General features: G+C 42.5%; 1 protein-coding gene across 2 annotated transcripts; it reads right to left on the bottom strand.

The window, feature by feature from the left end:
* Window positions 1-1541: 1541 nt before the first annotated feature.
* On the bottom strand, window positions 1542-24967 carry TMEM217 (transmembrane protein 217). Of its 2 annotated transcripts, none has more exons than XM_059880432.1 (2): window positions 3279-3433; window positions 1542-2684 (listed from the first exon to the last, which is right to left on the bottom strand). In XM_059880432.1, the coding sequence occupies exons 1-2, from the start codon at window positions 3298-3300 to the stop codon at window positions 2095-2097; spliced, it is 612 nt and encodes a 203-aa protein (XP_059736415.1). In that variant the 5' UTR covers window positions 3301-3433; the 3' UTR covers window positions 1542-2094.
* Between the last annotated feature and the right edge of the window lie 61 nt (window positions 24968-25028).

A 25028-nucleotide genomic window follows, 5' to 3' on the forward strand; every position in this document is an offset into this window, starting at 1 on the left:
ATGCCACAACCAAGACTCAGGGCAGCCAAATAAATATTAAAAAAAATAATGAACTAGCAATACACATAATGACATGAACGAATCTTCAAGGGCTTAGGCTGAGCAAAAGAAATCAGGCAAAAAAGATTATATACTCTATGATTCCATTTATGTAAAGTTCTAGAAAATACAAACTAACATATACAGAAAATCAGCAAATCAGTGCTTTGTGGTGGCAGGGTGGGGGTGGTAGTACAAGAAGGGGCAGGAGATAAGGATAAAGAGGAAACTTTTGGGGGTGATACACATGTTCATGTATTCAATTCAGTGATGGTTTCACTGGGATATACTTATGCCTAAGCTTATTAAATTGCATTCTTTAAACATGTATTTGTTGTGGTTGTGGTTTAGTCGCTCGGTCGCGTCCGACTCTTTGCGACCCCATGGATTGCAGCCCTCCAGGCTCCTCTGTCCATGGGGATTCTCCAGGCAAGAATACTGGAATGGGTTACCACTTCCTTTTCCAGGGGATCTTCCCAAATCAGGGACTGAACCCAGGTCTCCTGCCCTGCAGGCAGATTCTTTACCATCTAAGCCACCAGGGAAGCCTGTGCTATATATTGTATATCAATTATACCTCAAGAAAGCTATTCAGTTCAGTTCAGTTCAGTCGCTCAGTTGTGTCCAACTCTTTGAGACCCCATGAACTGCAGCACGCCAGGCCTCCCTGTCCATCACCAACTCCCGGAGTCTACCCAAACCCATGTCCATTGAGTCGGTGATGCCATCCAACCATCTCATCTTCTGTCGTCCCCTCTCCTCCTGCTTTCAATCTTTCCCAGCATCAGGGTCTTTTCCAGTGAGTCAGGTCTTCGCATCAGGTGGCCAAGTATTGGAGTTTCAGCTTCAACATCACTCCTTCCAGGAAAGCTATTAGTAAACCTCTAACATAATGTCAGAGAAGGCAATGGCACCCCACTCCAGTCCTCTTGCCTGAAAAATCCCATGGACAGAGGAGCCTGGTAGGCTGCAGTCCATGGGGTCGCTAAGAGTCAGACATGACTGAATGACTTCCATTTCACTTTTAACTTTCACGCATTGGAGAAGGCAATGGCAACCCACTCCAGTGTTCCTGCGTGGAGAATCCCAGGGACGGGGGGGCCTGGTGGGCTGCCATCTTTGGGGTCGCATAGAGTCAGACACGACTGAAGCGACTTAGCAGCAGCAGCAACATAATGTCTATAATGTTTGAAGTAGAGGTTTCCTCAGTGCGTCTTCCATTCTGGCTTAAACTGCTTCTGACATTTCCTGACCCCTGAACTCAAAGTGAAGTTTGTTGATATGTGATCATGTGTAATCTTGTACCATCTTATGTGGTTGGCTAATCAATTCATAAACATAAACATGATTTAATCTCTCCCACTAAACTGCAAAATCCTCAAGGTCAGGAATTATATCCTATACTTTTTTGTATCCTCCTGCAGTGGAGAAATACACAGTGTGTCCTGCACAGTGACCGACAGAAGAGTTTAACAAATAGCCTTTGATTAATCACAAGTGCATTTGTGCTCCTTGACAGTTTTTATTGGGGGAGAGGATGGAAGGGTCAAGACAGAAAATAAAGTATGATTTCTCTCTATTTTTATTCTTTTACTTATCTGGAATATAGTATAGATGACACAGGGAGAAAAAGCAGCAAAAAACCACCTCAAGACCCCAATGATATATTTTTTGCTACAACAATCTGAGATATAAATACAGGTTTGCCTATTCTAGGGTTACATCAGAGAGCTGTGAGTTGAAGGCTGATGAAGACACACTAAGATGAAAGGATTGCCAGACAGCAATTCAGCTTCATTTCATCCCTGCCTGTCTTCATTTTGACCAATGAGGTGGTACTGACAGGAAAAGGAAAGAGGAAGTCAAGGAGAACTCGATAAATAACAATGTCCTCTAATTAAACATCCTCTATGAGCAAGGTGTTCCAGAGGCGATGGTAATCCGTTTTCTCACCGTATCTCTCCCAAAAGGGTGGCAGTAGAGTCTCTGCTTGCTGAAAAGTGAATGAGATGGAAAATGAACTACCATGAGACCCTACCGTGGAACAGGGCCATGTTACTCACTGTAGCGGCGGGAAAAGTTGATTATCTTGGATTTCCGCGGCAGGAAGTCTCCATTGCTGGTAGAAATACGTCTGTTGTAGGAGATGATATTGCCCTGGCTTTTATTTTTGTAGATCATGTAGGCGTAAGTGATGACAAAGAACATCCAGAAAGAGTGCATGCATATACGGGACACCAGACCAAACCAGCGCATGACTCTGACCTCCGCAGCGGAAGAATTGTCATTGGTGAGGCACTGTACCACAATGTTTACAGTTTCGTAGAAAAAGATCCAGACGATGTAGATCAGCAGGCCCCTGTGCATGTGGGCGTACACTGAGTATAGGAGCAAGCAGCTGACGAGGATGGTGATGAAAGATAGGAGGAAGACGATAGTCAGGCTCCAGCAGATGATGAACACTTTTATCAGGATACTTGTGTTCTTGATCTGTGACATTTGCTCAGTGCAATTGTTTCTCCTTAAGTACTTCTGTTCGAAGATGAGGTACAAGTCCACGGCCGTGATGGTAAAGACCCCTGACAACAGGGAGCCCATTTTGGCGGTCATGCCACACCAGTGCTGCTGTTTCATGCTGAGACTTCCTGTGAAGACAGACAATAGCGGGGCCGGGGATAATTCTGATTCCTGCCAATGTGGTAAATTACCCAGGGCTTCTGCCTCCTTCCCCCAATTCAACTGGAGAAACAATAGAGAGAAATGTGGGCAACCAGGCAGTAACAGCTTAGAGAAGACAGAAGGCTGTTTAAAAGTGTTTGGGAGTTTGAGTGGGGAGGAAGGAAGAGGCAGTCCCAGGCTGGTGGCAGTGAGCAGGTAAATGGAGGAGTGGTCCTCAACCCTGGCTTCCCATTATAATCATTGACAGTCCCCACCCCACACCAGCTAGAACATTCTCTGGGTATGACCCAGATATCAGTATTTTTAAAAACTTCCTAGTGATTTTCATCTGTAGCCAGAATTGGAAAATACTGAATAAGAAAGAAAGAAAGAAAGAATCAGGAGGGTTCAGGATGTATACCTGTATATACATGTATACCTGTGGCGGATTCATTTTGATATTTGGCAAAACTAATACAATTATGTAAAGTTTAAAAATAAAATAAAATTAAAAGAAAAAAAAAAAAGAAAGAAAGAAAGAATCAGTCACGTCCAACTCTTTGCAACCCCATAGACTGTACCTGACCAGGCTCCTCCATCCATGGGATTTTCCAGACAAGAATACTGGAGTGGGTTGCCATTTCCTTCTCCAGGGGATCTTCCCGATCCTGGGATCAAATCCGGGTCTCCCGCACTGCAGGCAGACTCTTTACCATCTGAGCCACCAGGGAAGCCTAAAATACTGAATAAAGAAAGTGAAATTGTGCTCTTTCTCTCTTCCGGTTTTGCCCTGGGTTATCATTGCTGCCCCTGAAGGGGAAAATTGGTGCATTGTCCAGACCTTCTGTGCAGGTATCTCAGGAGAAAAGTCAGGGTAGCAGCACAACAGGCTTGCTGGGTGAGTGGATGAAAACAATAGGTTTTGAGTAATCACTCCTCCACTATGTATCAAAACTTGAGGAATACAATGAAAGGTGTACTTTAAGGGAAATTTAAAACCTTAAAATAGAATAGCCTTATCATGGAAAAAGAAAAGACAATAATGAGCTAAGCATTCAACTCAGGGAGTTAGGGGGAAAAAAATCCAACCAATGATAAGAATAAAAAAAGATAGGAGGAAGAAAGCAAATAAAGGAACAGAAATCAATAAAAAGAAAGAAAAGATAAAGTAGAAGGACTTCTGATTGCTAAGGTTAGTGGAGCCAACTTGCTGATTAAAAAAAAACAACCCTAAAAATTGCTGGATCAAATAGTTTTTAAATATTCTTAAAAGTACAGAAGTGCTGACAAGATAGGAAGTAGGAGACAAAAGACTATAGGACTTCAGGAACTGGGACAGGTAAGCAAGCATGAAAGTCAAATTTGCTCTGAGGGTATTTGTCTATCTGTGTGTGCGTGCTTAGTCGCTTCAGTCCTGTCCGACTCTTTGTGATCCCAGGCTTCTCTGTCCATGGAATTCTCCAGACAAGAATACTGGAGTGGGTTTTTATGCCCTCCTCCAGGGATCTTCCCCACCCAGGCATCAAACCCACATCTCTTAAGTCTCATGCATTGGTAGGCAGGTTCTTTACCACTAGCGCCACTTGGGAAGCCCCTTTGCCAATCTGGGCAAACTTGAATTTCATTATGAGAACTCTGCATGGTAACGTGGGATGAAATTAAAGCTCAGGGTCCACCAAGGTGGGGAGTCTATTAGAAGGCCTTCCCGATATTAGTCATGGCCCCAAAGGGTTATGATTACAATAAAGGGGAATCAGAAGTAAACTTGCCCCCATCTTCTCCCAGGAGACTCCAAGGAAAGTTAACTTAGTACTAACTGAACATTTCAGGAGAAAATGCTCCTTGAGACACTGTCACGTAACTAACTTTTTACAGATTTGTAGCCCAAATTACATGAAGTACTTAAAAAAAACTTTTAAGTAATAAATCTAGTTTAAACTAGTCCTAGGACTTCACTGGTGGTCCAGTGGTTAAGAATTCGCCTGCCAATGCAGGGCATGCAGTTTCAGTCCCTGGTCTGGTAAGATCCCACATGCGGCAGGGCAACTGAGCCCTGCACCACGACTACTGAGCCAGGGCTCTATGAACCACAAGCACTGAAGCCTGCGTGTCCCAGAGCCCGTGCTCTGCAACAAGAGAAGCCACTGCAATGAGAAGGCCCCTCTCGCCACAACTAGAGAAAGCCCGTTCACAGCAACGAAGACCCAGAGCAGCCAAAAATAAAATAAAAAATAAAGCAGTCCTAAACTGGAAGTGTCGCTAAGTGCCTGGGAGAAACGAGCTCACGTCCTCTCGGGAGGGATACATCTTTGTGCTGGTCCTTAAAGAATTACCTTAGTAATTCTCCAGGGACAATGACTAGTACATAGTGAAAAATACCTGAGCGTATAAGGAACGAGGCACTGGGAGAACCAGCAGGAGCAACAGAACTACAAAAATACCACATTATGAAACAAGCATGGTTAGGACATTTTCTGGAATTATTTAATTATTTAAATGTTTAAATTTTATCTGTGGTAAAATACACATAACATAAAACTCACCAGCTTACCCATTTTAAAGTATAAGCTGTTGTTTAGTGGCCAAATCCTGTCTGACTCTTTTGATTCCACGGACTGTAGCCTGCCAGGCTTCTCTGTCTATGGGATTTCCCAGGCACGAATATTGTTATTTCTGCTTAGCTTCTCCATTTACTGCATACGTATCCTTGCCAGGCCTTGGCTTCCACATCTGTTTTGTTTTTGTTTTTTTTTGACTTGCTGCACAACTTGTGGGATCTTAGTTCCCCAACTACAGGGATGGAACCTGTACCCCCTGCAATAGAAGCATGGAGTCCTAACCACTGGACCACCAGGGAATTCCCTCCACATTTTCTTTTTCTTCAGCTGTGGCACACAGCCTGTAGGATCCTAGTTCCCTAACCAGGGATTGAACCCATGCCCCCTGCAATGGGAGCTCAGGGTCTCACCTACTGGATCACCAAAGGAAGTCCCCACATCTTTAAAATTGGGTATACTGGTTACTTTTTTCTCTTTCTGTAATTTTACTAGTTATTATAACAAATTATGGGCTGCCCTGGTGGCTCAGCGGTAGAGAACCTGCCTGCCAATGCAGGAGATGAGGGTTGGACCCCTAGATTGGAAAGGTCCCCTGGAGAAGGAAATGGCAACCCACTCTGGTATCATTGTCTGGGAAATACCATGGACAGAGGAGCCTGGTGGGCTACAGTCCATGGGGTCGCCAAAGCGTCGGACACGACTCAGCAACCAAACAACAACAGCATAACAAATTACTCCAAAACTTAGTAGCATAAGACACATAAGACAACTATTTATTATGCACGCGGATTCTGTCGTGGAGGACTCTGGAGGTTAGCTTAACACTGTACATGATGAGGAATTTGGACGGGACACATCCAGGAGATCTTGTCACCACTCATGAATTTGGGGGACCTCTTCTTGAAGACCCATTCACGTATATGTCTTGCGATTGCTGCCAGCTGTCAGTTGGGGGTCTCTCTGTGTGGATGCATTTGGGTTTCTTCACCTCTTGCTGACTGGCTTCTCCAGAGTGCATGTCCCCAGAAGAGTGAACTAGGGGCAGCTGTATCACCTTGTTTCAGCTTGGCCTTGGAAGTTGCACAGGGTTGCTTCTACTGGACTCTGTTCTTTTCTCTTTTTTTGAAGTATAGTTAATTTACAATGTTGTGTTAGTTTCTGGTGTACAGCAAAGTGATTCAGTTATGTGTGTGTGTGTGTATACATTCTCTTTCATATTCTTTTCCATTTTGGTTTATTACAGGATATTGAATAGAGTTCCCTCTGCTATACAGTAGGACCTTGTTTATCCATCCTATATAGAATAGTTTATACTGCTCATCCCAAACTCTCAATCCCACTCTCCTCCTCGGCAACCACAAATCTGTTCTCTATGTTCCTGAGTCTGTTTCTGTTTTGTGGCTAGGGTCATTTGTGTCATATTTTAGATTCTACACATAAGTGATATCAAATGGTATTGTCTTTCTCTGTCTGATAATCTCTAGGTCTATTCATGTAGCTGCAAATGGCATAATTTCATTCTTTTTTATGGCTGAATAGTATTCCATTATATATATGATATGCATGCATATATCATATATATATACATATATATATATATCACATTTTCCTTAGTCAACTGTTGATGGGCATTTAGGTTGTTTCCATGTCTTGGCTATTGTAAATAATGCTGTACTTTATTCTTGTGAATCACCAAGGCTGGGCCATTTTCAGAGGGAGGGGAAATGGATTCTACCTTTTGCGTCAGGAGTGTTAGGGAATTTTCTGAGGTGCAGGGGATTCTTGTTATCTCAGTGGTCAAAATCCAAACTTCCACATTTGCCAGGCTGACCAGGGAAGGAAAAGTGATCATAACAAAGAAATATTCACCAATGAACTGATGTTCCCCTTTTTCCCTTATCACCACAACATTCCTCTAGGCTGAAACTAAGGGCTCTATGTGTGCACCAAGCCCATCAAATCAAGTCTTTATTGTTCAGCCTCTCTCTGAGAGCCCAATGTAAATAACTGATGACACAAAGCAAATAATTTGCAAAGCATCATTGCGAGTCTTGCAAGATCTCATGCAGCGATTAAAAATGATGAAGAAAACGGCTCAAATTACATGAAGCCTTTAGCAATCCTGGATATGATAGTTAGTCCAGTGGATAACCAGAAAAGGAAAAAAATCACTAAGAACATAATAGGTACTTCAGTAAAGAACTGTTTGAAGATGAATAAATTGCTACATATTCACACGATGGCATGTTAAGCAGTCATCAAAATGAATTACTGTAGCAACACAGAACAGTTGGAATGAATCTTAGTAATGTAATAGCAAATGAAAAAAGTACCAAAAGAAGATATACAGTTAAAAGCAACTATAGGTATGTTATACACACACATACACAATTTTTGGACTCTATATACAGATGCGATAAAACTACAAAACTATATAAGGAAAATAAAGGAATGATGAACTTAGGATTCTAAATGACCATCACCTCGGGCCAGGGGAGGAAGTGAAATGGGTTGGGGAGATCATATAGTCAGATCTGATTTACTGACAAGATCCTAATTTTACTTTGGGTAGAGGATTTGAGGGTAAATGTTACTTTACTAAAAATAACTAATATTTTTAAAGTAAATAAAGGAGTTATGCATGGATCAGTTAGGGCTATGTCATGCACCAAAGATTATGATAAGTCTAACCGTGAGCATATGAAGTATGATAAAAAAAACACTAAAATAAAACAAGGATAATAACAGTGTTTACCTCATAAGGTTGCTGTGAGGCTTAAACGAGTTAATATATTTAAAACATTCAGAACAGTGCTTGGAACGTGGTAAGCATTGTACTATGTAAGAGTTTTTGCTATTGTCATTTTTGCTTTATGCCAAGGGGTAACTACTATTTATTATCTATGTAAAACTACTATTTATTATCTATGTAAAACTACTGTTTATTAAGTTGTGTTGCAGAAGATATCATCAGCTTCCTTCCCAATACCCATTTCCTCTTCTTTGCTAACAGAAGTCTACTTTAGGTCAACTAAAGCTTGGACTCTGTCAACCTTGGCCCCAATTCTATGCTGAATTCTCCTCTGCTCAAGCCCTCTTATGAATATGCATGTACCTCCGAGCTTAAAACTTCCCCAATCCGCTGTTCAGGGAGACACTGCTTTGGAAAAGATCCCCATTGTTCTTATTTGCTGCCAGTAATAATAAATCCTTCCTTCTCCCTATCTTTGGCTTGGTTGTGTCTATTGGCGCCTACCAAGAAGTAAACCCAGTTTTTAGGTAACACTATCTCTACATTTTCTTTCTTCTTAGCTTGAATGTGATATGATGCCTAGAACCTCAGCAGCTATTTTGTTACCATGAGGCAACAGGCATAGGGACAAAAGCAAATATGCTAAGGATGTCAACATTGAGAGGGCATCTTTTTGTATTTTATTGATTACTTCTAAAGTTGAATATTTTTATAAATATCAATATGTGATTTAAAAATCTCTGTCTAGGGACTTCCCTGGTGGCTCAGTGGATAAGAATCTACCTGCCAACCCAGGGGACATGGGTTCAATCCCTGGCCCAGGAAGATTCCACATGCCACGGAGCAATTAAGGCTGTGCTCCACAATTACTGAGCCCAAATTCTAGAGCCTGTGAGCCACAGATACTGAAGCCCATGCACCTAGAGCCTGGGCTCTGCATCAAGAGAAACGTTTGCATTGAGAAGCCTGTGCACGACAATGAAGAGTAGCCCCCACTCGCCAAAACTGGAGAAAGCCCTTGCAAAGCAACAAAGACCCAGTGCAGCCAAAAATAAATAAATAAACAAAAAATACAAAAAATCTACATCTAAATAAGTCTAAAACTATCTTCCCTGGCAGTCCATTAGTTAAGACTCTGCATTCCCAATATAGGGGGCATGGGTTTGATCCCTGGTCAAGGAACTAAGACCTTTCATGCAGGTCTTTGGTGCAGCCAAAATAAATAAAAGATAAACAAGTCTAGAATCATTTTGATAAGTAGAAAATAAAAAATACAAAGTGGCAAGAAAGCATGAAGGCATAATTTAATTAATAGTATTTTTCTCTCAGTGATATCTGAAATATTAATGCATCTTGCATTTGATAGTATCTTAGACTTACACAATCATGGTAAGAACTTTAGTTCTTAGTTGGGGAATCTTAGTTCTTAGTTCCCAATTAGGGATTGAACGTTTACCCTTAGCAGTGAAAGCGCAGAGTCCTAACCACTGGGCAGCCAAAGAATTCCCTTAATATTTTTAGTTCTTTTCACAATTCGACTTGTGGTTCCAACAGAGGATGTTGCTACCAGCTCCCATCAGCTGGATCTCTGGCATTATTGAGTTGAGGCAGGGAAATAACTAATAGCAATGAGCACATTATAAAGTGGACTTCCCTGGCAGTCCAGTGGCTAAGACTCTGTGCTCCCAATGCAGGGGGCCCAGGTTTCATCCCTGGCCGGGGAACTAGATCCCACATGCTGCAACTAGGACCCAGTGCAGCCAAATAAATAAAAAAGAAAAAGAAGAGCCCAAGTCACCGACGTCAGTTAAAAGGTTTTGTTTTGTTTTTGATGTGAACCATTAAAAAATATATTTGTTTATTTATTTAGCTGCATCAGATCTTAGCTGCGGCATCTGGAATCTTCGTTGTGTCTTTCAGGGTCCTTCACTGAGACACACGGCCCCAAGAGTTGTGGTGTTCAGGCTCAGCTGCTCCGAAGCACGTGGGATCCTAGCTCCCTGACCAGGGACTGAACCTGAGTCCCCAGCTCTGCAAGGATCACCAGGAAGTCCCGGTGGACCATTTGTTTTAAAGTCTTTATTGAACTTGTTACAATAATGCTTCTGTTTTAGGTTTTGGTTTTTTTGGCATGAGTCATTGGGATCTTAGCTCTCTGACCAGGGCCCAAATCTGCACACTCTGTATAGGAAGGGAAGTCCCAGACAGATAGATAGATAGATAGATAGGATAATTGTAAAAATACTAGATATAAGCAAAACACCAAATGCTTGTTACAAATTCACTCTCCCACCAAAAGTAAATGTACATCCCTGGTTTAGAACATATGTGTCATAATTTTTTTTTTTGGTTGGCCGTGCCATGCGGCTTGTGGGATCTTAGTTCCCCAATCAGGGATTGGGGAACCTTTACCCTTAGCAGTGAAAGTGCAGAGTCCTAACCACTGGCAGCCAAGGAATTCCTTCAAGAATTTTTTTTTTTAACACCTCAGTAAAAATGCCTACACCTTATGTGGGGTTTAAAACAGGGGCTGGTGGGCTTCAAGTCTCTGTTCTGTGGGCTGTACAAGGCAGCCGCCCACAGCCCCATGATGGCCGTGGGTAAGAGCTTGGCCCCCGTTTCTGGCACCAGGTTCCACCTCTGGATTCTGAGGCATCCCTGAGGGCCAGAGGAGCTCTGGTCATAATGGAGGTTGGATTTCCTCCTAGCCTGGCAGTATCAGGCCAATTTAATTGGATTTTTAAAAAATGAAAATAGATAATTCGCATATATAGGAGCTTGAGTTCTTTGAGATACATCTTATACATTCTCTTGAAAAGAAATCTATCAACTTAAAGAAAAAAAAAGAACTGCTGAGATAATTTATGAACCCTTCTCACTCCCTCTCCTTTGGCTTTGTATATATACTACAGAAGGAATTTGTACCATAATCGGACACTCTAGTGCGAGAAAGCAGTTTTATTATTATTATTTTTAAATTATTTACTTGCTTATTTTTGGCTATGCTGGATCTTCATTGCTGTGTGGGCTTTTCTCTAGTCGCGCCAAGCAGGGGCTACTCTCCAGTTGCAGAGCACAGGCTTCTGATTGTGGTGGCTTCTTTTGTTGCGGACGGGCTCTAGGGCTCACAGGCTCAGCAGTTGTCGTTCCCAGGCCCTAGAGCACAGGCTCAATATTTGTGGCACACAGGCTTAGCTGCTCTGCAGCATGTGGGATCCTCCTGGACCAGGGATCGAACTCATGTCTCTTGCATTGGCAGGCAAATTCTTTACCACTGAACCACCAGGGAAGCCCCCTCTTCTATCTTTTATTTTTTAAAAAATAATATAAAATCGGACTCAGTCGTCTTCCTCAAGGAGTTAGGGGAAAATTCTAACTCCAAGTGTTTTTCTCTCTCCCCTTGATGGAGTCACATTGAATTCCCAGGTTCACCCAATTCTAGAATCTCATGGAAGGGCTCTGGACTTCAGGCTGTGCGGTCAGTCATGTGAGAGTGTGAGAGGCTGGATGCCCTAGCCTCAGTGGTCCCACTGCTCATAGCCCCAAAGGCTGTGGCTCACAACTCAGTCCCCAGCCTGGGGTCCACGCAGCCAACCCATCAATCATCCTGTTGCTACGGGGTCAAACACGGGTCCCAAGGCGGGCAGAACTAGGCACTTCTCCATTCCCCGAGGGTAGGGAAACCCCATTCACAGTAGGAGTCGGAAGTGATTCCCTGCTCGCTCATCTTTTCAGATCTATACCCCGACCCACCCACATAATCAAGATCTTTGCCTTTGAGAGCCTAGATTTTCCAAAACAAAAGTATTTTAACTCTCTAATAGGGGAAGAGATGGGCAGTCCTCTTAAACCTACAAAAGGAAGATGCCTGTCACGCTTTGTGGTAAATCAGTCAACAAACAGGAAACCAGTCCCAGCTATGAATGAGGCGATTCAGACAATAAATCACACTGCTGCTTACAAAGTCCTTACCATCTGACTCCAATCCAATTTTCCAGGAACATCTCTGTGCATTCCTTCCTGTGTATATAATACTCTCATTTCTTCCAATGTCTTTCCTCCCATTCTCCACCTGGCTCTCTCATACTCATCTCTCAAGGTCATGTGAATCCTCAAGAAGGTGCCAGGGCTCTAGTTTGGCATTTGTGATTCTCTTGACCTTTCTTTTGTGGTAAGAAGTCTCACATCAGTACCACAAGCAGGAGAGCGCCAAACTCTCCTCTGCATTTGTCTCTTTCCTAGGAAGGAAACCACTTCCCAGAACCCCCCAGCAGCCTTCTTTTCCTGGCTCACTGGCCAGAGCTGGGTCACATGTTCACCCAACACTGCAGGGGAGGCTGTGGAAATCAGTTTCTGACAAGCTCAGTAGGATTGCCATAACTGGTTAAGAGATATCATGATTCATGCCAACTGGGAACACAGTTGCTCAACCTTTCCAAAAACAATGAATCCCCTTCCCAAGGAAGGAGGAAGGAAATGGCTAATAAAGTCAACCACAGAGATCCTGTTACATTAATTATCCCTTTTTCCTCATTGACATGGGAAGAACTATTATTATTTGTTTTCCCCTTCTTCCACAGAAGCAGGAATTTACACACGGTTGGCCAGAATAAGGTTTGCCTTTCCTGGCCTTCCTGGCAGCTGAGTGTGGCCATATGACCAATTCCTGAGAATAGGCTGAAAGGGGGAGAAATGAATGGGACCAGCTTCCCTGGTGGCTCAGGGGTGAAGAATCCGCCTGCAATGCAGGAGACACGGGTTTGATCCCTGGGTCAGCAAGATCCGCTGGAGGAGGGCATGGCAACCCAGGATTCTTGCCTGGAGAATCCCACAGACAGAGGAGCCTGGAGGGCTACGGTCCATTGAGTGGTGAAGAGTCAAACATAACTAAGCATGCACACACCACGTATTAAGGAGAAAATCTTTCCTTTCCCTCTTCCCAACAGCTGAAATGTGGATGGAGTAGGGGGAGTAGAGGGTGATCTTGGGCCAACTGGACAAGGACATAATAAACACAGAAGGATCTAGGCCTCTGAAGATTCACAGAGCAGGGCTGCCACTCTTACTCAGGCTCCTACGTGACCAAGGGAAACTATAAACTTCTATCATGGTGATGTGTGTGTGTGCACACGTGCACACTCAGTTGTGTCCAACTCTTTGCAACCCCATGGACTGTAGCCTGTCAGGCTCCTCTGTCCATGGAATTCTGCAGGCAAGAATATTGGAGTGGGTAACCATGCCCTCCTCCAGGGGATCTTCCCAACCCAGGGGACGAACCCTTGTCTCTTGCGTCTCCTTCATTGGCAGGTAGGTTCTTTACCAGCTGAGCCACCAGGGAAGCCCTCTGTCATGGTTAAAGCACTGTTAATTTTGCACCCAAACTCATGTCCTAACAAACACAACTGCCTCCAATCCTTTGCCTGTAAGCATGCCAAAGTCTCTTCCAGCTCAAACAATCTCTCCTTTGACCCTGTGTTTCTCTCTCATTTACATTCAGTCTTGGTGTCAGGGCAAGCAACAAATACTGGCTCTTGAGGCTTATTTAAGCAGAAAAGTCATAGCTCATAGATGTGTGCAAAGGGTCAGTTATTTATTGCCACAACAATGCTACATAAATAACCATAAAACCTCAGCGGCATGTTAACAATGAACAATACTTAGTTCACAAGTCTGTGGGGTTCAGCTTCTCTGGGGCTGGGCTGAGCTGGGCTGATTTCAGCTGGACTTACTTGACATCTGGGGTCAACTGTTGGTTGACTAGACAGTTTTGTTGATTTTGGCTGAGTTCATTCATATGCCTGAGGGTCAACTGGCTGTTGGCTGACTTAGGATGGCCTCAGCTGGGATAACTCAGAGAGACTTGGCCTAGGTCCATGTGATTCTCATCATCCAACAGGCTAGCCTAGACATGTTGCAATGGCAGAGGCCAGCAGTGAGAGTGCTACAGACCGAATGCTTTTGTCCTCCCCAAATTCATATGTTGAAAACCTAATGCCCATTGAGATGGTATTAGATGGTAGGGCCTTTGGGAGTTGATTAGGTCAGGAGGGTGGAGCCTTCCTGAATGAATAAGTAGCAGAGAGATCCCTTGCTCCTTCCTCTGTGTGAGGACATGGCAAGAAGTTGGCAGTTTGCAACCCAGAAGACAGCCTTTGCCAAAACCAGGCCATGCTGGCACTCTGATCTTAGACTTCCAGCCTCCAGAAATGTGAGAAATAAATATCTCTTGTTTACAAGCCACTCAGTCTGGAGAATTTTGCTATATAATCGCACACAGACTAAGACAGAGAGCAAGTGCAGCCACATGAATGTCTTCCAAGCTTCTGCTTGTATGCCTGCATGCATGCTAAGTCACTTCAGTCGAGTTCGACTCTTTGCAACCCTATGGACTATAGCCCACCAGGCTCCACTGTCCATGGGAATCTTCAAGCAAAAATACTGGAGTGGATTGCCATTTCCTCCTGCAGGGGATCTTACCGACCCCGGAACTGAACCCAAGTCTCTTACGTCTCCTGCACTGGCCTGCAGGTTCTTTACCACTAGTGCCACATGGGAAGCCCTCTGCTTCTTTAATGCTTGCTAAAATCCCTTGATCACAGCAAGTCACAAGACTCAGTCAAGAGTTAGAATAAGAAGGTCCCACAAGATAACACAGATGCAGGGAAAGGTGAAGAACTGGGGCATTGACACCATCATCTATCACACCACATTCGGAGGTTTTGCTTACAGGATGGCAGCCAATATCATGCCACAGAGCTGGGCCACTGAAGACTCTGCTGCTGCCAGTGATGAGCATCTGATGCTGAAGTTACACTGAGAGGCCTTCTGGCACAAGACTCTAGGTATTGCCGCTGCCAGAGCTTTTCCCTTTAGTTGGGTGTTGCTGTCACAACTGGTACTGCTCACCAAGAATGAATTCTCTTCTTCTCGTTTTCCTTTGCATCATAAGCTCCTGATGATTCAAAGTACACTTTGGGAAAATTTCATCAGCAGAGCCTATGACATGTGCACTTGACTTAGTTCACAAGAAAGGATGGGAAAGTAAGTAGCTGCCATTTTACTGGTAGGTGGGCTCTGCTTCCCACAAGGTTTCATAGAGTGAAAAATTCTCCATACATGGGAAAGGCGTTTATATTATAGGCATCTAAAGAACTACAACAGAACAGCAATGATGGCAGGGAGGAAGAGGAGGAAACTAGCTTCTCAATCTCCTCACAGCTAAGCTGTTTTTCATTTGTTTGTTTTTGCCATACTGCATTGCTTATGGGACCTTAGTTTCTCAACTAGGGACTGAACAAAGTCCCTAGCACTGAGAGTGCTGAGCCCTAACCAGGGGACTGCCAAGGAATTCCCCACAGCTAAGCTTCTTGAAAGGGTACTCCTAGCTCTCTTTCCCCTGCTACTTTTTTTCCATTTCACTCTGTACTAATCAGTTATGGTCACCCTAATGATGCAAAATCCAGTGGTTTACAACCACAAGCATCTATTTTTCTCACTATGCTTCAGGCTGCAGGTCGACCTGGAACAGTTAAATACTCACTGGTAGTAACATAGGTCAGATCAGATCAGTCACTCAGTTGTGTCCGACTCTTTGTGACCCCATGAATCGCAGCACGCCAGGCCTCCCTGTCCATCACCAACTCCTGGAGTTCACTCAGACTCACGTCCATCGAGTCAGTGATGCTATCCAGCCATCTCATCCTCTGTCATCCCCTTCTCCTCTTGCCCCCAATCCCTCCCAGCATCAGAGTCTTTTCCAATGAGTCAACTCTTTGCATGTGGTGGCCAAAGTACTGGAGTTTCAGCTTCAGCATCATTCCCTCCAAAGAAATCCCAGGGCTGATCTCCTTCAGAATGGACTGGTTGGATCTCCTTGCAGTCCAAGGGACTCTCAAGAGTCTTCTCCAACACCACAGTTCAAAAGCATCAATTCTTCGGCGCTCAGCCTTCTTCACAGTCCAACTCTCATATCCATACATGACCACAGGAAAAACCATAGCCTTGACTAGACGAACCTTTGCTGGCAAAGTAATGTCTCTGCTTTTCAATATGCTATCTAGGTTGGTCATAACTTTTCTTCCAGGGAGTAAGCGTCTTTTAATTTCATGGCTGCAGTCACCATCTGTAGTGATTTTGGAGCCCAGAAAAATAAAGTCTGACACTGTTTCCCCATCTGTTTCCCATGAAGTGATGGGACCAGATGCCATGATCTTCGTTTTCTGAATGTTGAGCTTTAAGCCAACTTTTTCACTCTCCACTTTCACTTTCATCAAGAGGCTTTTGAGTTCCTCTTCACTTTCTGCCATAAGGGTGGTGTCATCTGCATATCTGAGGTTATTGATATTTCTCCCGGCAATCTTGATTCCACCTTGTGTTTCTTCCAGTCCAGCGTTTCTCATGATGTACTCTGCATATAAGTTAAATAAGCAGGGTGACAATATACAGCCTTGACAAACTCCTTTTCCTATTTGGAACCAGTCTGTTGTTCCATGTCCAGTTCTAACTGTTGCTTCCTCACCTGCATACAAATTTCTCAGGAGGCAGATCAGGTGGTCTGGTATTCCCATCTCTTTCAGAATTTTCCAGTTTATTGTGATCCACACAGTCAAAGGCTTTGGCATAGTCAATAAAGCAGAAATAGATGGTTTTCTGGAACTCTCTTGCTTTTTCCATGATCCAGCGGATGTTGGCAATTTGATCTCTGGTTCCTCTGCCTTTTCTAAAACCAGCTTGAACATCATGAAGTTCATGGTTCACATATTGCTGAAGCCTGGCTTGGAGAATTTTGAGCATTACTTTAAGAGTGTGTAAGATGAGTGCAACTGTGCGGTAGTTTGAGTATTCTTTGGCATTGCCTTTCTTTGGGAATCAAATGAAAACTGACGTTTTTCCAGTCCTGTGGCCACTGCTGAGTTTTCCAAATTTGCTGGCATATTGAGTGCAGCACTTTCACAGCATCATCTTTCAGGATTTGGAATAGCTCAACTGGAAATCCATCACCTCCATTAGCTTTGTTCGTAGTGATGCTTTCTAAGGCCCACTTGACTTCACATTCCAGGATGTCTGGCTCTAGGTCAGTGATCACACCATTGTGATCGTTGTGAAGATCTTTTTTGTACAGTTCTTCTGTGTATTCTTACCATCTCTTCTTAATATGTTCTGCTTCTGTTAGGTCCCTACCATTTCTGTCCTTTATCGAGCCCATCTTTGCATGAAATGTTCCTTTGGTATCTCTGATTTTCTTGAAGAGATCTCTAGTCTTTCCCATTCTGTTGTTTTCCTCTATTTCTTTGCATTGATCTCTGAAGAAGGCTTTCTTATCTCTTCTTGCTATTCTTTGGAACTCTGCATTCAGATGCTTAGATCTTTCCTTTCCTCCTTTGCTTTTCGCTTCTCTTCTTTTCACAGCTATTTGTAAGGCCTCCCCAGACAGCCATTTTGCTTTTTTGCATTTCTTTCCCATGGGGATGGTCTTGATCCCTGTCTCCTGTACATTGTCACGAACCTCAGTCCATAGTTCATCAGGCACTCTATCTATCAGATCTAGGCCCTTAAATCTATTTCTCACTTCCACTGTATAATCATAAGGGATTTGATTTAGGTCATACCTGAATGGTCTAGTGGTTTTCCCTACTTTCTTCAATTTAAGTCTGAATTTGGCAATAAGGAGTTCATGGTCTGAGCCACAGTCAGCTCCTGGTGTTGTTTTTGCTGACTGTATAGAGCTTCTCCATCTTTGGGTGCAAAGAATATAATCAATCTGATTTTGGTGTTGACCATCTGGTGATGTCCATGTATAGAGTCTTCTCTTGTGTTGTTGGAAGAGGGTGTTTGTTATGACCAGTGCATTTTCTTGGCAAAACTCTATTAGTCTTTGCCCTGCTTCATTCCGTATTCCAAGGCCAAATTTGCCTGTTACTCCAGGTGTTTCTTGACTTCCTACTTTTGCATTCCAGTCCCCTATAATGAAAAGGACATCTTTTTTGGGCGTTAGTTCTAAAAGGTCTTGTAGGTCTTCATAGAATCATTCAACTTCAGCTTCTTCAGCATTACTGGTTGGGGCATAGACTTGGATTACTGTGATATTGAATGCTTTGCCTTGGAAACAAACAGAGATCATTCTGTCGTTTTTGAGATTGCATCCAAATACTGCACTTCGGACTCTCTTGTTGACCATGATGGCCACTCCATTTCTTCTGAGGGATTCCTGCCTGCAGTAGTAGATATAATGGTCATCTGAGTTAAATTCACCCATTCCAGTCCATTTCAGTTCGCTGATTCCTAGAATGTCGACATTCACTCTTGCCATCTCTTGTTTGACCACTTCCAATTTGCCTTGATTCATGGACCTGACATAGGTAAGTGGAGCTATTTATAAAATGGAATATTATACAGCAGTGAAAATGAGTGAATTACAGCTATAATCTATCAACATGGATAAATCTCAAAACCATCCTGTTGCCTAAAAGAAGCAAGCAACAGGAGAATGAATACCATACAATATCATTAAATCATTAATACAAACAATGCATTATTTAAGGTTACAAAAACAGGTGAAAAATATACATATACAGAGGATGTTTAATACAAAATTCTGCACAGTGGTTACACTTGAAGGCAGGGGAATGCCCAGAGGAAGGGACTCCCAAGAGGTATCTAAGGTACTGGTTATGTCCTGTTGCATAGCGTGGGGAGTGGGGGACGTTCAGGGAAATGTTACCATTATTCATCAAACTATACATATTAGTGTTATACAATCTTTTGTGTATGTGGTATATTTAATATCCCACGAGAAAAACCTACTACTGGTGAGGATGTGAAGCAATGGTAACTCTTACCCATTGCCGTGAGGACCAGTGTAAATTGGAAAAACCATTTTGGAGAGCATTTTTCAGTATCCAGTTAAGTAGAAATTGTGCACATTCTATGATCCAGCATGTTTTTCCTGGGTATCCCTCAGCACCTTAAAGCAGCGGGTTTTCAAACTTTGTGACAACAATCTCTTACTGAGATATATGTTTTACATTACAATCGAGTACACACATACACACATATGTGTAAGTGTGTAAAAAGTGGAAATAAAAATTTTGCACAGTAATGCCTTTTCCTATTACATGTAACTCTCTGATCTTTTCTAATCCTGTCTATTCTTTTTCTTTTTTCATTGAGATATAATTGACACAACATTGTCAATTTTGTGTATCAGGTATAAATGTCCCCATTTATTCTATTTCATTAAAAGTTCCAACTTCTAAATGTATTTCAATTCACTGTAACAGTTGACAAACTGTCCTTTGAAAAACACCACACGAGAGAAAATTGTGCACATGGTAATGTGTAGAAGAATGTTAATTGAGCACAGCTCAAAATAGAAATAACTGGCGATGGCAATCGAGGAATATTTACATTATGGAACACAATAGGGCAGTTAAGATGAGCAAACTAGAGCTCCTTGTATCAACAGAATGCACAGTGAAAAAAGCCAGTTGCTGAAGCATATGTACAGTGTGTTGCTATTTATAAAGTTTCAAAACATGAAAAACATGTTGTTTATAGACAGGCTCATATATAGTGAAAGTGTTTAACATGGAAGAGAGTGGATTGTGGTTCCCACTGGAGAGAGGGAGGGGGATGGGATCGAGGAGGGGCAAAATGGGGACTTGGAAGGTTTTTTTGTTTCTTAATCTTATTCTCAAATGTTACTTATTCTTTATTCTTTACTGCAAGGTTGGCCAACTGCATCCATAGCCAAATCTGGTACAGTATTTTTGCATGGTCTGTGAACTAAGAATGGTTTTTACAGATTTTAATATTTGGAAAAAATTGAAAGAAGAATATTTTTTAACTTGGGAAAATCACATAGAATTCCAATTTTTGTAATTACAAATGAAGTTTTATTGGAACACAGCCTTGATAATTTTGCAAAGCTGAAAACTGTTTGCAGCCTGGCCCTTTATAGAAAAAGTCTGCTACCCTCTAACGTATTTATTTACTTACTTATATTTTTTTGGCCCACTATGTGGGATGTGGGATCTTAGTTCCTTGACCAGGGATCAAACCCGTACCCACTGCAGTGGAAGCACAGAGCCTTAACCACTGGACTTAACCACTGCCAAGGAAGTCTCAACACCCCCTAATTTATTATATGACGTATATTTTATAATGATAAAAATATGGTAGCATTTGTGAAGAATTCTAGAAAGAAAAAGATGTATAATTCTACTAACAAAAGTTGCTAAAATTTTCCATGTTTTCTTCTACTCTTTGATAAGAGTCAAATGTATTTTTATTGAAATCAGGCAAAGATTTTTTGCATTCTGCCTTTTCCCTGCTGGACATCACTTCATAAACTTTTCTGATGCGCTATGTAGCATGCAAATTTGCATGATTTAATGACATAGCCTGGTTCAAGTCTACAAACCACATGCCATAATTTGTATAACCATCTTCTCATGTTTAAACCTTTGTAATCTTTTGATTTACCCCGTTTGTTATTGGTTACAAGGCAAATAACACCTTTGTGTACAGAGCTTTTCCCCTCCCTCTTTTTAACTGACTTTCTTAGAATAAATTCCTAGGAAAGAAATGTTTTATCTTTCTTCCACCCCTTCAAAGTCTACTCTCTCTTTCTTTACTCCTACAACCTCTTGCTTCTTCAGTCTTTTTGCTTAGCCTTTTGCCTTCCCTGACATAACTGATCTCAGTTGACTCTCTCAGTGGTTGTTTAGGTGCTGAAAAAGCCCTTTTGCTGTTGGATCCCAGTCTGACCTCACCATTCCTTTGGTGGTCCAACTTTCTGCAGTGCTTTGTGAAGTCTGCTTCTTGCTCTCATTTCTTAATTCTCTCAGCACAGGGTCCACTCCACTCCTACACCGAGATTAAAGTCTGCTAGTGATCTCTGGGATTCCCTGGTGGCTCAGATGGTAAAGAGTCTACCTGCAATGTGTGAGACCTGAGTTTGATCCCTGGGTTGGGAAGATCCCCTGGAGAAGGAAATGGCAACCTACTCCAGCATTCTTGCCTGGAAAAATCCCATGGACGGAGGAGCCTGGCAGGCTACTCCATGGGGGACACAAGAGTCAGATCCTTCACTTTCACTTTTTAGTGATCTCTTTGGAACTTAGTCCAAAGGCTTTTTTTTTTCTTGATTTTTATCTCCCTATGTAGCTGTTACTCTGAAAGGTCCTTCGGGTCTTTTTCTTTCCCTTCATGTCTCCATTCTCGGTTTAACTCTTCCATGGAACTTTCTCTAAGGATTGAGATAGAATCACCTCTTTTGAGTCCACATGCAACCCAGACATAGCTCATTCCCTTTGCTCCAAACTCTTCTTTGCTCCAATCTAAGTTGTTTTACTCTCTTCTGAATGAAGATGAAGTTAAAGAGGGAACAGTTAAAAACTTGTAGCCAGACAACATTGAGAGTTTCTACTTACAGTTTCAAAATAATGAATAAATTTTGAAATAAATTTAAGGATCATAGGTCACCCTGTTCCACGAACAAAAGGTCTCCAAAGTGAGGTCTACAAGCATCAGGGTCACCTGGAGGCGGCTGTTGCTGTTGTTCAGCCACTCAGTCATATTCGACTCTTTGCAAACCCATGCACTGCAGCACGCCAGGCTTCCCTGTCTGTCACCATCTCCCAGAGTTTGCTCAAACTCATGTCCATTGAGTCAGTGATGCCATTCAACCATCTCATCCTCTATCACATAAGTTCCACCCCAGACCTACTAAATCAGAATCTAGACTTATAACATGATCTCCAGGTGACCCACATGTATATTAAAGTATGAGAGGGACTTCCCTGGTGGTCCAGTGGTTAAGAACCCACCCGCTAATACAGGGGACACAGGTCTGGGAGGATCTTACATGCCATGGGACAGCTAAACCCTTGGGCCACATCTACTGAGCCCGGGCACTCCGGAGCCTGTGCTCTGCAGCAAGAGAAACTACTGCAATGAGAAGCATACACACTGCAACAAAGAGTAGCCCCTGCTGTGCAGCAACGAAGACTCAGCACAACCAAAAATAAATAAATTTTTAAAAAGTATAAGAAGCACCAGTATAATGGACCAGTCAGTGCGTATCACTAAGGGTCTCTACCAAGTGCTCCATGCACCCCTTGGGAACCTCAAACCAATGATTTTCACCTTAAGTTTGGTGTGAGGGTGGTCTTGCTGCCACAGCTATCATCTTTTGATGGACAGGTGGCTAGGTAGATGACCTCCGTCCCTCATCATTTTAGGTACAAGTTCATCCCTCTGAAGCTGCAAAAGGGTTTGAAGAGGACATTCTTTCCCAGGAAAGGAAGGCTGCTTTTCAACAAAGAGCATAAATAAGCTTATAGGCTCTTTGGTAAGGTGGACACACCTGCCAGGGATTGGAAAAATGGTTTCTATCATCTTTTCCAACAAAAAACGCACGTGAACAACATAGAACCAAAAGACAAGAATAGTTTATACTCTTCATTCTCTCATTCAGCAAATATTATGTACCTACTGTGTGCCAAGCACTATTCTAGGCAAGAAGAGCAGAGACAGAACTGACAAAATCCTTGCCTTACATTTACATTCTGGAAATGTGGAATTTACATTCTAGGGGATGGAGATGGACAAGAAACAGGTATAAAATATGGCAGGTAGGGGTAACACTTTAAAGAAAAATAGATATTTGAGAGGAAAGAATCCCAAGCAGAGGCAGTGGCTAATGCAAAAGTCTTGAGGTAGGAACATGCTTGGAGTGTTCAAGGAACAGCAAAAGGCCAGTAAGTGTGGTTGGAGCAGATTAAGCGAGGAAGAGAGTGGAACCAAATCACAGAGAGTCTTTAAGGAGCTGGAATGTTATGCCAAGTGAGACAGAGCCATTGCAGGGTATTGAGCAGAGGAGTGACATAACCTGACTGACCTTCTAAGAGGCGCTCTCTCTCCTCCTCTGCTGTGTGGGGAATAGACTCTAAGGGGACGAGAGTGGAAGAGGCCTCCTAGCAGGCTGCTGTAAGGATGTGCTTGGTTTAGATTTGGTTGGTCACAGTGGTGGTGGTGGTTAAAAAAGGCTCAAGGATTTCAGCTTCTTTAACAAAGACAATTTTAAAAGTTATCACTAGACAACTTTTTTTTTTTTTTAATCTTGGATGGGAAACTGGCTTAGAAGTAGAAAATAAAAAGTAGGAATATTAATGGCTTCTCAGGGTTGAACAATGTTAATAGCATCCTCTGGGAATCAGTGTTATTTAACATTTCATAAATGATTAAGAAAAAGGAATACTTTGAGACTTTTCTAGGTACACAAATTATACTCTGCTTTCCACATAGTGAAATGTCAAGTCAATTGGGAGTGCCTCTTGGAACATTTCTAAAGCTATATGAGTAGGCTGGAAAGTGGTAGATGACTTGCCATGTGGACAAGTCTAAGGCAGTTCACACAGAAGACAATTCAGGTGACATCTTTAAGACAATGAACTCTGAACTGCCAGCTGCCCCCAAGGAAAGGGATCAGAAGCTGTTGTAGGTTATTCCTTCAAGACATCAGTTCTTGAAAAATTCAAAATGCCAGTAAAAGTTCTGGTGGTTTCAGAATAATGACAAAAACATCAGCTTAAACAAAAACCTCAGGAACTCCCTAATGGATCTCAGTATGCAGTGCTAGTCACTGCATCCTGTGAAAAATAACAGCCAAGGAAAAGCCACTAAAATGATTAAAAGGGTAGAGGGACTTTTGTTTGATGGAAGATACGTCTATAAATATGAATAAATATGAATAATGACAAAATAAGATGAACGTCTACATAAACATGAGACGTTCAGAGAAAATTAAAATAGTCCTTTTAATGCAATTTCATGATTGTGAAATTAGGGGACAAAAACAACTTAAAAACGGGGGTAATGTCTATGTAGGAAGAGGCCATTGGCGGGCCTATTTAAAAAGGTCCTTTAGAGGGAGGTGGGAGGGGGGTTTAGGATGCGGAACACGTGTACAACTGTTGGGGATCCATGTCAATTATGGCAAAACCACTACAATATTGTAAAGTAATTAGCCTCCAATTAAAATAAATAAATTTATATATTTTTAAAAAGAGGTCCTTTAGACCTTCCAATATGTGGAAGGACTGTGCTAGCAATAACCAGGAGTGAGGGGTAAGGAACAATCAGCCCACTTCAAGAGTCCTTTGATGGGACAGAAATTATGTGAACTGGGGTGTGCTTCCTGCCCTCCCCGGCCCCTCATCACTGTGGTATACAAGCACAGAAACTCAAAAAGGGCAAAAAACACTGACAAAACTTTCAAAGGATTCAAAATGCTAATTTAAATCTCATTCTGAGTCAAAACTCGATCGAAAATATAATCAAGGGTGAAGATTTATAGTAGATTAGTAAGGGATTAAAGATGTCCATTGGCGGTCTGAATTGGATAGATAAAAGAAGAATATTTCCTGAACAGTTTGTCCACATCTAGGTTCTCTTGGTCAGAAAGTGACGGTTATTGCTTGAAACAGAGATTTGATCATCTGAATTTCAGGCACGGCACAAGTCCTTTCACAGGGATCAATTATCTGAGGAGAGAGAGGCTCTTATGAACCAACCGTTAGTCACGTGTTGTGTTGAACAGTTAGCAACTCTGGACCGTCGGGTCAGTTACTGATTTTCCTCCACCGATTGAAAAAATGGGAGTCCGAACGGAACGAGGGGAGTGGTGGGAAGGATAATAACCAGAGTGTCATTGAATTGGGAGATGTTAAAAACGGGCAGCAACCAATACATGGGCCCTTATATTTAGGTCAAAGATTTATATACATAAATATATATATAAATACATAAAAAATATTTGACTCAAGAACCTCTTTACCCCCAAAGAAAACAGCACCTTCTCCTTCTTCCCATAGGTCCCTTTCTTTACCTGCTTCTTCCCCGGCCCAGGAGAAGGAACTTTCAGCCCCGCCTTCCAGCTCGTCCAAGCTCCGCCTTCTCGGTTCACCTGTGTGCCCAGCCCCTGACGTCACCGTTCGGCTTCAGCGGCCTGCAGGATT

This window comes from Bos taurus, chromosome 23 (genome assembly GCF_002263795.3).
Source record: "Bos taurus isolate L1 Dominette 01449 registration number 42190680 breed Hereford chromosome 23, ARS-UCD2.0, whole genome shotgun sequence".
Taxonomy (NCBI): Eukaryota; Metazoa; Chordata; class Mammalia; order Artiodactyla; family Bovidae; genus Bos; species Bos taurus.